Consider the following 15922-nt stretch of genomic DNA (forward strand, 5'->3'; position numbering starts at 1 on the left):
TTATGGGGACAAAATCTTTTTAGTCATTCGGAAAAAACGAAGAGAAAATAGAGCCTCAAATAAAAAAAACTAAATAAATCTCTGTCCATTTCTCGATCGATGATTGATGGCTTGTTTTGATCATTCTTCACAAACACAAACTCACGAATCACAATAACTGTGGCTGTGTAAGGGAAGAGAAAATGGAATCGCAGTATCAGAGGAGGCGTTCGTTCGGGAACGCGATGAAGATGGGAATCGATGCGCCCCAACTATCCGATAATGATCAGAACAGTGGTGAATTACGAGCTCTGGATTGCAATCTCTCCTCCCTATGTGATCACATCCAGATTGAAGGTTTCAATTCTGGGTCCTTTTCCGACATTGTTGTGGAGGCCATGGGTTCTACTTATCGTCTTCATCGATTAATCCTCTCTCGTAGTTCATACTTCAGGTAGACATATTGCATTTCTTCCCTCCTTACTCCTGCTCAATTTCTTGCTTTTTTGGCCCTTGCTAGTTTCTCTGTACCGTTTTCTTTTACCTTATCTCTTCAAGGAAGGATGTCGCCAATCACAAAAGGACTCTTAGGTATTGAGATTTTTAGTTATTTGTTAAAGGTGTAGAAATGAACAATTTTTTTTGTCCCAAGTGATCATAAGCATTTATCTGAATGCTAAGGGGTTTTCTTTTGAATAGATAACCAATAACTGTTGGTTTTCAATATTCTTTAATGAGTGAGTGATTGTGGTAAGAGTTGCTCGCATGTAATTAGAGAAATAGGTGGATAGCATAAATGGCCAAAGATACTTAGAAAAGAGAAAAACACATGAGGCATGGTGTTTCTGCTCATGTAAAATACCTGTCAGACAGTTTGATCAACTACGATATATAGAACGAGCACTAGGAAATTGGGCATCCAAGTACAGCTTTTTAGAGTGACCGGCGTACTTAAAAAAAAAAACTATTGTAGATGACGTTGGACACACTAGTACATCCAGCAGGTAATAAAACTTGAGATGTTTTCATAGCATAAAGAAGGTTAGACAGTTATTGTGGAGAACAATCTCTTTAAGCCTGGTCAGAAAATCTAGCCCGTTTCAAATACTTTGGACAAGGCCTGACTGTTAATTATACATTTTAAGAATGTGTCGTTTTGGTTCTGAACTGCTTCAGGAATCATCCGATATGTGGTTGAATCCATTGAAATTTGCCTGCTCCAGTAATTTCCTGCTTTATCATCCCAACCCAAATCCCAAGGACAATGGCAGTTTTAATCTCTACCTAAACATTTGCTTACTTTGATGAGGTGTGGGAACTACCTTATTTTAGACTATAATCACTGGTCCATCAAAATTACTAAAATTAACAATCCTAAACTGACAATTGTTTAAACACCAAAAATCCAATACAGCCTTGGAAGAAAAGCTCTCTGGGCAGCAGTAGGAGTTGCTAGATAGAGTCATACTCTTAGAGTCTTAGTACACCTGTTTCATCTAGTGAAGTGCCTAGGCAAGCAAAGCAGCCTATAGAACCTTTAATTGTGTAGAGGAAGCAGCTGTGTGCAAGTAACATGGGGGGTTTTGGAATTCAAGTTAGTAGTCCTAGTTGCATACTGTAGATACAGTTTTTGAACAATATGTTACTGGTAACTTGCAATCTCCAACTTTCTGCCATACAAATATATGATGAATTGGCAGGAACATGCTTCATGGTCCGTGGAAAGAGGCAAATGCACCAGTTGTGACATTGAATATTGATGATGACAATGTCAATGCGGAGTCAATTGAAATAGCCTTGGCGTATCTTTATGGGCATCATCCTACACTTAGTGATAGTAATGCATTTCGCGTTCTTGCTGCTGCATCCTTTCTGGACCTTCAGGTATCTTGTTCTTTTCTAGAATGTGATCTTCTAGGTTCATCCTAGTGTTCATTTGACCATCATATTTCAGGTTTCCAAATGGATCTTTGCTATATTTTGTGTTTCTTCAGCGTATCTGTCTAATTGAAAGAGTTCCAATGCAGGACTTATGTTCAATATGCACCGATTTCATCATATCTGAGCTCTGGACATCAAATTTCTTAGCATATCAGGTCAGGTCCAAATGCTTGCCCTTTATTGATCTCTCCATACATTGATAATTGTTCTAAAATCTGCCCCTGATGAACCAGTTAACCAAACATCATGTCATTAAATGTTAATCAACCCCCAAACTGGGTGGCTGGACCCCATGGAAGTTTTCTGTACTGTCCATGAACCATTTTCCCAACTGCTTAGCAAAACCTTCTACTGGGAATGCAAACCACTAACAGTGTTGGCTCTCTCTGCTGTATATATTTTTTTCAGGGTTTTAAGAAGGTTTAAACCCTTATGCTTGCAGAATTTTGCTACATGTCAGGCTTAACATTGTGGCGAAGTTTTAACCGTTTCTAAAAGTGGGTCCTTGTGATATTTATCAAGATGGTTGCTAATTTCTCTTTTGAATAAAGCCTCTAAACCAGCAGTTGATCTGTGGGTGAAACCAGTGACCTTCGCCTGTTTTTAAGACAGTTGGTCGAACAGTCACATGTCAGCACATTTGTATAGAATTACACCTGATTCTTCTAGGTTTCGACTTTCTTTTTATGACTCAGGTATTTGGGTCCTTGTGATATTTATCTATATGGTTGCTAATTTCTCTTTTGAATAAAGCCTCTAAACCAGCAGTTGATCTGTGGGTGAAACCAGTGATCTTCGCCTGTTTTTAAGACAGTTGGTCGAACAGTCACGTGTCAGCACATTTGTATAGAATTACACCTGATTCTTCTAGGTTTCGACTTTCTTTTTATGACTCAGGTATTTGCAGAGAGCCAGGACTATGGTATGCATGGTGAACGTGTGAGAAATGCTTGTTGGGGTTACCTATGTCAAAGTGGTTCCATGGAATTGAAAGAGGTATGAGATGTTAAGTCCCTTTTTTCCCTCCACTCCCCCCCCCCCTCTTCTTCTTCTTCTTCTTCCTAGAAGGTAAGGTATGATCACCTCTGTTAAGTTGTGAATGGTGGGTCTGGGTTTATCTTCCTTTAGTTCTGTATTTAGTGAACCATGTCCATAATGTTCAGCTCAACTTGAATTGATTGCTATCTCAATCACTTCTGCAAATATATTTGCACTTTCCATAAACGTGTCAGTAATTTCTTCTGCAAATATCTTCATACTTTCTGTAAATGTGTCAGTTTCATTATTTTCTTTATCTTCACCATAGATAAATCTTGATATTATTTTATAGTTCAGCTTGAGGTTTTCTTTTTTCCGTAAATAGACAGGGACAAAACTTTCGTATGCATATAAAACCAGTGAATGAAAAGGGACAAAGTCTCTTCTAATATGTATGATCATGTATATTAGAAGAATTCATATCTTTTCATGTTCCTCAATTATTACTCTTACAGGTTGAAGCATCGGTCATTTCATAGATTATGCTCCTCTCTCTTCTTCTTTTTATTTTTCTTGTGGGTTGGTTCTTATCTGTTTCCCATAAGCTGGGCATATTTGCTGCTTTTTTTTTGTTCTTTCCTTTTGCTTTCTTGGACGCTAAATGAGTCTGTCCTGTGCATTTTCTTTCTAATTTTCAGTTTTGTGGAAGCTGCAGTTTCAAATTATATTAGTTCATGGCAAGCTGGTTAGCTAGACTGAATCTGTTTGTGCTTAACCTATGAGTAGGTGCTTCCTAAGCTTTCTTCTCAAACTTTGCATGCACTACTGACTGCGGATGAACTATGGGTGCCTAGTGAAGAGAGACGGTAACAGACACAATAGCTGGCTCGTTAAGTTTCCAATCTTATCAATTTAATTAATTATGTCTCTTTCTGTCCCCCTAACCTATTTTCCCATTTAAGGTTTGAACTGGCACTGTACACACTACTTGCAAAAGATGCTCTTTCAAAAGCTGAGCATCCACATCCTGAACATGAAAGCTCAAGTTCTGATATAGGAAAAGGCACTCATTTCGATTCTGTTGGAGTGAAGGGAAAGAATGTCATTGATAGCTGCACAAATAAGAAGCTACCAGAATCCAAACTAGAGTATTTGAACGTTAAAGATGATCTTGAAGGCCATAAAACTGCTCATAATATTCTGGTTGAGCTTGCAGACTGTGTTGTAGACTACCACAGTGGACCACAAGAAATGCGGCAAACGGCATATTCTCAATCTAGTGTGGAGACGAGATTATCCTCCAGGATGGAACAAGCTGCTTCTTTGAGCAACTCATTTTCAGATCCAGATGGAAATAGAGGACACGGCACATATTTTGAAATGCCAAACAGTGTTGAAGGAAGTAGGATTGGGGGCAATGGAGTTGCTATGGAAGGGCCATCTGAAGAAGGCACGAGCTACCATTTAAATAACACTTTTTGGATTCCCAATGACCAATCAAGGCATTGCTCTCCTGCAAGTTCTACCTGCAATGGACATATGGCCGGTGAGTGGGGTAGATGCGGCATGCCTACTTCATGGGGTGGCAGGATCGTGGGTAGGAGACAGGTAAAAGGTTCTGCTAAAGGGAACTATGGCATCCGTGTTGAGGATAATGATGTATTTGTTAACATCTTCGAAGGAGGTTCTCTTTTATATTGTAACATGTCCTTTGAAGCACTACTAAATGTGAGAAAGCAGCTTGAAGAACTGGGATTCCCCTGCAAAGCTGTAAATGATGGTCTTTGGCTACAGGTCAGAAACCAACTCTCCTCTTCCACCGAAACCTTCTATGAAGTGGAATATTTGTGTTGTATATGAAACTGTGAATTGTTTGTGAGAGGATAAATACAAAGCTGCTTGTGGTCTGCATCTGATACAAGCAGGGGGTGAGAGATCAGCATCAATGATGTCTCTGATCACCCAGCCCAATTCTTGTCTTTCCTGGATAATCATAATGATCCTACTCACTGGTCCGTCTAAGGAACCATCCCTGGACTATTAATTTTATGTGAAGTACTTTGGCTGACCTTACACAACTTAGGTTTGGTATGTGTGAGATCCATGAAAATCATTTTTTTACTTTTGAAACAATGTAAACTTTGAACCATATCTTAGAAAAACTGCAGTTAGAAGAGGGTATTTGAATTGTCAATGCCCAACCACCATTTCTGCTCTTTTAGACTAGTGATTGCTCATTATGGATGGCACAGTTGGAGCTTTAGTCTTAGCCCCAACTTCCTTATCGTGTTCTCTTGTTGCTAGGTAGTCTCCTCATTGGGCATAAAATATTAAATGAATTTATCTTATCAGAGATGACTTGATTCAAGATTTCATATTGCCAACTGTACCATGGCCGTGTAGTTGTATCTAAATGGAAACTAGATCATCAGATTGCATTGATCCTAAGATTTGGGGTTCCAGTAAGTCTGATTCCTTAACAAATATATGCAACCAACCCCATGTTAAAGCCTATGACCCAGATTTATTATGGGATAGAGGGAACATTTAAAAGACTCCCACTGGGTCAGTCTAAAATTTCCTAGTATGAGTGCTAGGGCGCAACATAGGCGAATATGGAAGCACCATTTTCTTGATGGAAGTATTGTTTCGTTGTATAATGAGCTTTCTGAAGTGAATTGAAATTCTGATCCTGTCTTATTCTTTTTCTTTCATCCAGATGCTTCTAAGCCATAGGGTGCAAGAAATATGTGCTGATACATGCAAAAACTGCTGCCTGACACACATGGCATGTGCATGTCGACAATCATATCGATTTTCACATGGGGCTACTACCACTGGTTATTATATGCAAGAGCATGATAGGAATAATCCCCCTGGCAACTTGGGTAATGTATTTGTTACTGATGCTCCTCAAGGAGAAGGAAATAACCTTTTCAGGCCTGTACGGCTGCATGTTAGGGGGCCTATAGATGGGCTTGCTGGTATTGGGCGGGGAACTACCTTTGTGTCTACAGCTGCTTGGCCTCCAACACGTCTCGTCTTTTCACGTGTCCCTTTTGGTCTGGGAAACCGGAACTGCCAGCAATCTGCTGCTAATGATGAATCAGAAGCAAGAACTGAACTTAATGGGGACATTTCTGGAGATGGATTGACTGCAGTGGTTGGGCTTACCCAAGGAGGATCTAATAATGTGTCTGCACATGGAGAGCAGGGAGAGAGGAGTTATGAACCAGTTCAGCAAAACAGATCAGTCGGAGCTTCACTTGCAGGATCTAGTGCCGGTAGTGTTCCTCTGCAGATGCTAGAGTCACAAGATCATGCCCTGGGACTTGAATGGGAAAATGAAGATGATTCATCCATCTCCTTGGATATGAAAACCCCTTTGCGTCACTTTCCCCCTTTCCGCTTTGGGTAAGTCACCTTTGCCTCTTGCTTTTCTTGTTTCCATTAATGGACATTTGGTAGTCTTTTAGGCCCCCAAGTGAGAGTAATTCTTTTTCATCCTGTCCTTCAATATCCTGGGACATCTCTCACCATCCAATCACTCTTTTCTTTTCCCCGTTTATATGGTTTCCTTTTTCTTGTTCTTTTTTCATTTCTTTTTTCCCCCCTGGGGGGTTGGTGGGTTTGTTGGGGATGTGGTTCATTCTATCATCTACTTGATGTAAACCCCCACTTTTTCAGGGTTGAATTTGAGGATGTGCATAGGCTTTCTGATGGACAAGTGAAGCACTCGCCAGAAGTATTTTATGCTGGGTCTCTGTGGAAGGTTTTATTATCATTAAAATTTGTCATTAAATATTCTTCTGAGAAATTCAAAGCATTAGCCCCTTTGTATTTTTAAATGTGAAAATTTTATTCTGTGGGTTATACAGGTTAGTGTTCAGGCTTTCAGTGATGAAGATCTCCAGGGGCGCCGCACTCTTGGTAAGGCCACAACAGTAGAGTCGCTCACATGTAACCTATTTTTGAGTAACCTTTATTTGACTGTGCATCTTTTTCTTTTCACAAGGATTGTTTCTCCATCGGCGTAAAGCAGAGATAACTGATTCTCTTCTAAAGGTTAGCTCTTTTACTTGGAATGGAAACCTGTTAGATGCTCACCATGGTAATTCAAGAGAAGGATGTTTGTGTGTGATGCATTGTTGTTACTCCCTAAAAATTGTGAATTTGTTATTTTCCAGCATTTTTTATTGAAAGTGTTAACATTACATTGCAAGTGGCCTAAAGCTTGGTGGGGAAATTGATAAATTTTGACCCAAAATAAAACAGGCACAGCCCAGATCATCTTGCTTAAAAGTGGATCCATTTTGGCCCAACTTTGCGATCCTAGTCAAAATTGATCAATGTTCTTTATATATTGGAGAAATACCTAGGTTTTTCTCAATGATTCCATGGAAAATTGGAAGTGGCTCAAATTATGTTATCCCATATGGATGGTGTATTTATTTAAGCTTTTTGATTTGCAGGCTCGTATGTATGTTGATTCTCGTGAAAAAGTTACTGCTCGTTATCAGGTTAGATCATTTACCAAATGGTTTTCTATTTTTCTCTTCTATCATGTGATAATGTTTGTTAGAATGCTGTGACACCATCCTCTAGTGGGGTTTTGAAAGCGTTTATTGATGTTTGCATGTCTTTCTCACATTTGCCTACAGTTGATTTGCCCATCGAAGAGAGAAGTGATGGTATTTGGAAGTTTCAAACAAACTGGGACTCTACTTCCAAAAGCTCCCAAGGGATGGGGTTGGCGCACAGCTTTGTTATTTGATGAACTTGCTGACCTTCTCCAGGGAGGTTCCTTGAGGGTGGCTGCTGTTGTCCAGCTTGTCTGAGATTTAGCGAGCTAATCTCTTGCAGTAGCTTAATTATAGTTGGGTGGTTTTCTTGGACAAGCGCCTCCTACTCATTTTGTTTCCCATTCCTCGTTTTCCTTGCTAGAGTTAGAAAAATGATTAGGGAGAGCTAGGATTAGCATTTGGAGAAGCAAGAGCAGCCATTCACCATTTAAAGAGAGAAATTAGTGAAAATGAGGTTGGCTTTCTGTTGGTTCATGTACAGGGACAATGTAGTTAATATACTTGGCCACCCTTTGAGAGCAACGCCATTTATAAATGCCTTAACCACCTCAGTTGGGAAGTGCTGCAATTTGTCACTCAGGGAAATTTACTGTTAATCTCATCGTTACAACTTCACAGGGTACTGCCATATGAATTTGGCGTCCTGGAAGATGGAACTCTTGGCGTGGAACATCAAAGACTAAGGTTTAAACCTGGATGGAAAACCCAAAAAAAAGTATTTCTTTTGACGTTGGGATTGGATTGTATGAATCATGAGGCTCATAGAATAGTGGATATAAAATACTATGTGTGGGCTTTGACATTAGTTTGCCGGATTGATCATCAGTAGCGGAGCAAGTGCTTTAACATTAGTTTGCCGAGCGGAGCAACAGAAAGTCAGTGCTCCATCAAAGTGCTTTAACTTGGCCCAATTTTGAATCGGTTCACATTCCTCTGGTTACAGCAGCCAGGTTTGACATAAGCAATGCGTAGGTCTTGTACTCGGGGATTTACCATATGGAATTCACCATAGTAACCTCCATGGCTGCAACTAGAGAAATGCAAGACTCCAAAAAGCTTCAAGCCGTCTTACATTGCTCCAATTGAATCATCAACATTGTAACTTATCGTTGCCTTTGGTAACTGAGCTGAGCAAATTAATTGGTAACTTCTGGAAAACTGATCTATTTATGGGTAGCACCATCATTTCACTGATTACCACCTTTGATTACATTTGTTCCCAAATCCGAGGGCCGTTTTAAGCAGGATCAGTAGGATTGCAAGTTTCCATCTATGCTCAGCTGCCAGTGTTCTGAATCCCGAAAATACACTTGGTAACCTCTTCAGGAATCTTAAACCCCAACCTGTTCTTTTCCATGAATCAAATCCATGGTGCGGGGCTAGACTTTGATAGCATTGTCCTCTTCATCTCAAACATAACAGATCAAATTCGAGAAACAGTTGAGTTTTAGGAGATTAAAACACAATAGTTCGTTTGACCCCATGGAAGACAGTCAAGAAGCTGAAGCAACAAAAATTCCCTAGCAGGTTAAGCCCATTAGCTAACCCAAGCTGACACCATCCGCAATGATCAACTGATAAAATGCTCTTCAGAACTCGGAGAATGATCAATAAAAATGCTCTCTCATAAAAAATACGCAACAATATCCAGATTTAGGCTATTCGCAATGACACCTGATGATTATCACTTCAGAGCATTACAACAGAATCAGTTAGCTGTATTTAAATGTACACTTATTCCCTGTTCTACAACTCTAAGTCTTCCTGCTAGTACAACTGGTCCCTATGTAGTAAAGAGAACTGAAAGATGCTTCTTCCATTATGTACAACAAAGGAAAACAACCTAGAAAGACGTTCTTTTAGGCGACCATCTTCCCTAGATCAAGTAAATAACATCATGGATATTGGACAAGTATGACATCATGCACATAATACACGAGAGAACCTTTGATGGTACACCAATCAATATCAATTCCTAATTTAAAGGATTTTTAGCAGGAAAAAAAAGCAAATATATGAACTATACAATGAATTAGTATACATCCTCTACATAAAGTAGCTGAGAGATGTCTTCTTCCTTGACCCACCTTCACCATATAGTTCATTCCACTGGAGAAGCTCGTTCATATTTGCAGACTCTGATGACACACTGGCACATACCTACATATACAAAAACGAATTTTGGAATCTCTAGACAGAACAATATCGGGAAAAAGCCCCCCACATCCACCCTATGTGCATGAATGTATGACAGTGTTGTACAGATCCCTATAGTTGAAACATCATGGACTAAGCAGTTCTGGTCCCCTCAAATGGGCAACCATTAAACCAATATGAACAGGCAGCAAAAGGTTGACCTCGAAGAATAGAATCCCACCAGGAATTGATATCCAAAGAGACAATTGCCGTGAAATTATTTACACCAAAAAGACAGACCCATTAACCAAACATTAATCGAAGTATTTAATCATTCCGTAGTCCTCAAATCAGTAAAATGTTAAACATGGAGGATAAATATATACTACCTAGTAGCACCAAATGTATAGAAACTACAAAATGAATGCCTAAAGTGCAATCAATGAGCAAAAAGCCAATTCAAGGAAACAATTGAGCAGGTGATGAGAAATGTAGGAATAAATAGAGGATTATAGAGTGGTGCTACAGTGCACAGCTTAAATTTCTTAAATTTATGAAGCAAGACTTAAATCAAATTAAATGATGACAACTGGAAGCTTGTGGATGCACTTAAACAGATCATGAAGTCAAAGGATGGGTGTGAAAACTAATTTTAACCTGCTATATTTCTACCACTAAACATTTTATGCCTAGTGTATTCCCAATGCTGGTTCTTATTCCCTTGTACTGCTAAAAGAATCTCATTCAAAATTAAGACTCAATGACATCTTACTCAATAAAACTTCTGATACTAGTAAAAAGAAGAAGAAACAATCTAAGAAAATCAATAAAAACTTCAGGGAATTACATCATTGTGCATTTGTTTCAAATTGGCTTAAGAATTCTATTAAATATGGATACCTGTTCATGTGCGTATCTCAGATCTTCCATGTTTAAAGGACGAACATCTGAACTGCTGTGAAGTGCAGGGAGAGGTCTACTCTCTGCCAATGCTAAAGCTCTTTCCTGGAGAGGCACATAAAAATAAAAGAGAAAAGAAATTACACAGGCATTCACCCAGCCCATTATCTAGTCAAGCAAACGCAACTAAAGAACACTGGAGACAAAATTTACACATGGAAAAAGCAAATCCTGGGAACAGTACACGTCACTATAAGCAGGACCAATATTCAAAGTTTTCAGAAGAGAATGGATTTGTGACTAAGTTACAGATATGTAAATCAGTTTTTCCAATTAAACAACACTCATATTCAATGGTCTTAATAATTAAGGGGAAGAAATATTTCTGCAGGGATCAAGAAGACCCTCAAACATTGAGAAGCTAAATTTGCAAGTTAAACTTACAAATATCTTATCATAGAAACCAGCTGTGGTGGAATATTAACTGTATAGAAATTTGACAAGAATGATATTTTGGCAGCTGAGAAGAAATATCAGCGTTGTATCCAATGAATAGGGAACTATTGTCCCACACATCCTAGGTTACCAGAATATGTGACATGCCTAAAGTATAAATTTGGGAACTAAATGTGATTGGTGTATTCCATTAAAATTTAAAGGAAAATTTTATAGGACTGTTGTTCGACCAGCTATGATGTACGGTGCAGAGTATTGAGCTGTTAAAAAGAATCATATAGATAAACTCAGTGTAGCAGAAATGAGGATGCTAAGATGGATGAGTGGCAAAACTAGGATGGATAAGATAAGAAATGATCATATTAGAGTTGGTCTGGGAGTTGCTCCCATAAGTAATAAGCTTCGAGAAAGTCGTTTGAGGTGGCATGACCACGTTCAACGGAGACCTATAAATGCCCCTGTAGAGAGAAGTGATATAATCTATATTGAAGGAACTAGAAGAGCTAGGGGTAGACCTAAGATAACCTTAGAAGAAGTGGTGAGAAAGGATATGCATAGCTTAGGTCTTGTATCTAGCATGGCCTCGAACATAACTGATTGGAGGGCAAGAATCCATGTAGCCGACCCCATTTAGTTGGGACAAGGCTTATTGTTGTTGTTGTTGTTGTGACAATATTTTGAGACAATCTCCATACTGATAAGATTTATAGTACCTAGATAGCATTGGGAGAAGTTGGTTCTCACTAAACAGGTCAGTAGCAATGACTGAATCCTCTTCCCCAAGAAAAAGAAAACAGCAATTATTCATCATTCATGCAAGAAGATTCCCAGCATGAGCTACTCCTGTAAGAAGCCCCAAGAAACAGTGGTTCATCCTCTTGGCTTCTTCATCTTTTCTTTTCTTTTTTACCCTGCCCCCAAAAGAGTTTTGTGTGCAAACCCTCAAGTTGGTCATGGAACTTGACCCCCCCTCCTAGTGTGCCAAAAAACTACAGGGGTTCCACTCAGTTGATGACTGTTGAAGACCATTTGTGAAATTCAAATAAAATTTAAAATATGACCAAATTACCCCTTTGTGTGAAAATAGCTCAAAGTCCCCTTAACCTTATTTTCAAAGTTGAAGCTTACACATGAGATGGGTGAAGGGAGCAGCTGAAAACCACCCACCACCACCTAAAACAGATTGCAGCTTATATAACGAACCAATTTAATCTAGATGGTAGGATTTTTGCAACTAGATTCTGATGAAATTCTCCGTAATGATGGAAAGAATAATATGGGATTCCAAGGTCACTAATATATCAAGCTTTCCAAACCTAGACAGAAAACTGAACAAGTGGAATAGGTTCCACAGTAGCTCTTACAAGTAGAAATTCAAAGGTGATAACCTGAAAAGTGTCATGTAGTCCAGTGCAGGCTTCAGATTGATGGGGAGCTAATTAAAATTTGAAAAATTTATTAGTTATTGATAGGGCCTAGGATAAGAAAAAAAGTGACGGGGGGAGTTACCATAACTAACCAAGGGGGGATTATAAATATTGGGAAACACATGAGGAAAGATATCAAATATTTTATGCAAGGTTTTGGGCAGCCTTTGGCTGAGGGCAGCATTGTGTGAATGTGAGAGGAACCCAATAATTGAATACCATAAATACTAATATTGAATTACTAAGATAATATGCAAGAACAATCAACAAAGATAAACTAGTTACAATGGTACTAGTCACCCCCACAGCACACTGCTGCCCAAAGCCTACGGCTGCCCAAAACAACTCTCATAAACTATTCCCTTACTACTACTCTTCACATCTTACCCCAATTTATAACCCCTAATCAACACTAACACTAACTCTCTAACTCTCTAACTCTCTAACTCTCTCTCTCTCTCTCTCTCTCTCTCTCTCTCTCTCTCTCTCTCTCTCTCTCTCTCCTCAATTTAACATAATACCGTAATCCCAGGGCCCTATCAGAATGCTGTATGGGGTGACTGGCACCATCAAAACCAGGGCTATCTTTACTTCTTGCTGTAATTCTTGTTTTAATAATTCAATATCAGTCTAGATAGGAGGGTTCCTAGAAAATTGGTATCAGAGCACGTTCGATCCTAAGGAAGGAAGATGGAGACCAGATTGTCCATGTTTTCTGGTGAAGGGAGCATGAACGCATGGCTTGACAAGGTTTTATTCTTTTGTTTGGAAGAGGAGCAGCGAGGCAAGAGGTCAAAACATTGCGCTTGGAAGCTACATCAGTTCAGAGAGAACAACAGCATTATTCTGGAAAACCACCATGGCAGTGGGTGGAGATGACAGAAAAAGGAGGTGAACTGTTACAGCACAGAAAGAAGGGGACCAACAATGCAATGTGCAGGCCGTTACGGAGAGACTCCATAACTGATTTTAGCCACCTCCATTTGACCATGATGCAAGGGGGAGAGTTGGCTGCAGAATCGGCAGTTAGGTTCACAGCAAAGGGAAAGATGTCCCATGAGAAGAGAGGAAGAAGAGAGAGGTGAACCAGGCAGTCATTGAAACCCTAACTCTGCTTGGGTTGACGTACTTGGGCTAGCAACATAAATCAAGAAATTGGGCCCTGGAAAGCTCAACTAACTTGAACAATATAAGCTCAAGCCAAAGGCCCATAAGAGGTTATAATTCTAGGCCCAGCCCAACAATTGGGTTAGTTAATGTGCAAACAGGAGCCCAAAAACAAAATGGCCCATCTACTAAACCTTATGAACAGGGGCATTTTCGCCTGTTCCTTCTTCTTCCTTCATCATATGGAGCAGCTGTGTGAACCAGGGCCAGCAAGAGACGATAGCAGTGGCTTCAAGCCCAACAGTGGAGGTCTAGCTTGACAGCAACAGAAAACCCCTCTCGAATTATTGGCAATCCCACTCTTTTCATCGCGAAGTTGTAGGAGAAGTTACCAAAGTGCGATGAGGTACACGGGCCTGTTTATGGAAGGCGGGATTCAAGGGAAAGGGAAGTGATTGAAAAAGATTTCGTCATCTTCTGTCCGTCACTGTAGGGATCTATATTACAACTGAGATTGATGGCAGTGGGCTGCGATACATCAGGTGTAGTTGTCGAAACTTCACTCCAGCTATTAGTTCCAGCAGAAACAACTCAGACAAACAGAGTGGACAAAACCCTACGAGTTTTACTTTCTATGGGGACAAATCTGTGTGCTCTGGGTGAATGCGAGCACTGGAATGTGAGTCATTTGTCGCCTATGATGCCAGAGATGCTTCAATTCAAGCACCAGAAAACAATTGCTACGTGTCTCTTTCCGTCTGTAATGGGTCCTTTGCAACTTCAGAATCAGGGGGTGCATTTTCCTCCCCTTCTTTGCTTGAACAATATGCAGGGTAATGCGAAGAATGGCCTGCGTTTGGTCGCTTCGTATGCATATTTAAAGAAAATACAGGCATCATTTTAAATATTTTATGGGCAATGGTTGCCAATGACAATATGGAGATCAATGCTGCCAATCTGCAGGGAGTCCTTGATTCTTATATTGATAGAAAACTCAGTACAGAAACTGAAGATTCCAAAAGTTATTCTTCATATGGATTGTTTGGAGTTCAGTGGGTACCGAATCTATTGGTTTCTAAGGAGGTTTGTTTTGAAGAGCTATTAACTGACATGGTGTTGGATTCTACTAGGAGTTCAATTAGAGTTTGTATAGGAGTTAAATTAGAGTTTGTATACATGTAAAATTTTATTCCTTGTAATAGTGTACTTTCCACTTAATTATAAATAGAGGGCTTGAGATCATTGATCCATAAGTCATTCTATCAATATTGTGTTTCTCAACATGGCATCAGAACCTAAGTTTGATTAGGGAAGAAAAGAGGAAAAAAAAATTCTCGGTGAGGAAAACCTACCTCCATTACCGAGACGTCTCTCCAAGCAACCATCTTTTTTTTTTTTTTTTTCATCATTGAACCATACATAAGCCATTGTCTTTCGAATATGCTTCCAGTCCTTCTCCTGCCTTCATCTACATCGACGGTAACCAATAGCGACTGTTGAAGAAAGTAAAAGAGGGACGACGATTATAGCGTAAACACAAGATCAAACTTCAGGCCGAGAAGTTTTTTTCCTTCTCTTTCTCACCATCGCCATCGCCATCGTCTTCCGCCATCGCTGCCATCATCGTCTTCAGCCATCAGTCATTGACCAAGTCTACTTCACCCACCATCACCATCGAAGCCAGGTAAACCTAACCCTCTGAAACTCGACGATGCAGTGATGTTTCAGTATTCCTAAAATCCCATAAAAACCAATTCATCTTTGGCCGAACCAGATTTTGGTTTTTTCCAAATTACCAAACCAAATTTAGACCATATTTTGGTTCTCTTTGGCCGAGCCATATATTGGTTTTTTCCAAATTACCAAACCAAATTTAGACCATATTTTGGTTCTCTCCAAATTTGGACCAAACCAGACCAGTGCATATTTGGCCGAACCATACTATTATTATTATTATTTTTTTCTTTCTTCTAATCTACTATTCTTTTTGAGAGAGAGAGAGAGAGAGAGAGAGAGAGAGAGAGAGAGAGAGAGAGAGAGAGAGAGAGAGAGCGAGAGCGAGAGAGAGAGAGAGAGAAAAACTGCAGATAATTTTGTAAACATGACAACTATTGAAGAAAGAAAAAAAAAAGTAGATTTGTTTGAGTTGTTCGACTATTGCATTCTATGACATTTCTGTTACTTCGAAAGGGTGAAAAGGTGAAAGACTGAAGAACTGCAGATAATTTTGTCAACATGACAACTATTGATGGTACTCCTGCTCCCACTGGCTCTGAACATTACCCCACTCTTCATCCTCTTTCGGTAAGCTTTGATGGGACATATTATTTGATTTGGTCCCGATATGCTTACCTAACTATTGCCGGAAGAGGACTAGTTGAACACATTACGGGCACCACTATCAAACCTACTACC

The 15922-nt window shown here is 39.6% G+C and overlaps 2 protein-coding genes across 4 annotated transcripts in view; one reads left to right on the top strand and one right to left on the bottom strand.

Annotated features, from left to right (window-relative positions):
- LOC149010766 (BTB/POZ domain-containing protein) lies at nucleotides 1-8861 on the top strand. Its single transcript, XM_089164468.1, has 12 exons — nucleotides 1-433; nucleotides 1680-1863; nucleotides 2007-2075; nucleotides 2818-2916; nucleotides 3685-3764; nucleotides 3861-4692; nucleotides 5618-6312; nucleotides 6586-6670; nucleotides 6777-6828; nucleotides 6914-6963; nucleotides 7371-7418; nucleotides 7560-8861. The coding sequence occupies exons 1-12, from the start codon at nucleotides 183-185 to the stop codon at nucleotides 7734-7736; spliced, it is 2622 nt and encodes an 873-aa protein (XP_089020594.1). The 5' UTR covers nucleotides 1-182; the 3' UTR covers nucleotides 7737-8861.
- Nucleotides 8862-9396: 535 nt separating this feature from the next.
- The window catches only part of LOC149010767 (AAA-type ATPase family protein), a 48115-nt gene continuing 41589 nt past the window's right edge, over nucleotides 9397-15922 (bottom strand). For all 3 annotated transcript variants that reach the window (XM_089164467.1, XM_089164466.1, XM_089164465.1), the window contains 2 exons: nucleotides 10518-10622; nucleotides 9397-9641 (listed from right to left, as the gene is read on the bottom strand). In XM_089164467.1, the coding sequence (XP_089020593.1) occupies nucleotides 9528-9641; nucleotides 10518-10622 (219 nt within the window). In that variant the 3' untranslated portion in view covers nucleotides 9397-9527. The remainder of the gene's footprint in view (nucleotides 9642-10517; nucleotides 10623-15922) is intronic.

The sequence above is a fragment of the Hakea prostrata genome, chromosome 7, assembly GCF_041222555.1.
Source record: "Hakea prostrata isolate BN-2017 chromosome 7, UWA_Hpros_2, whole genome shotgun sequence".
NCBI classification, from domain to species: Eukaryota; Viridiplantae; Streptophyta; class Magnoliopsida; order Proteales; family Proteaceae; genus Hakea; species Hakea prostrata.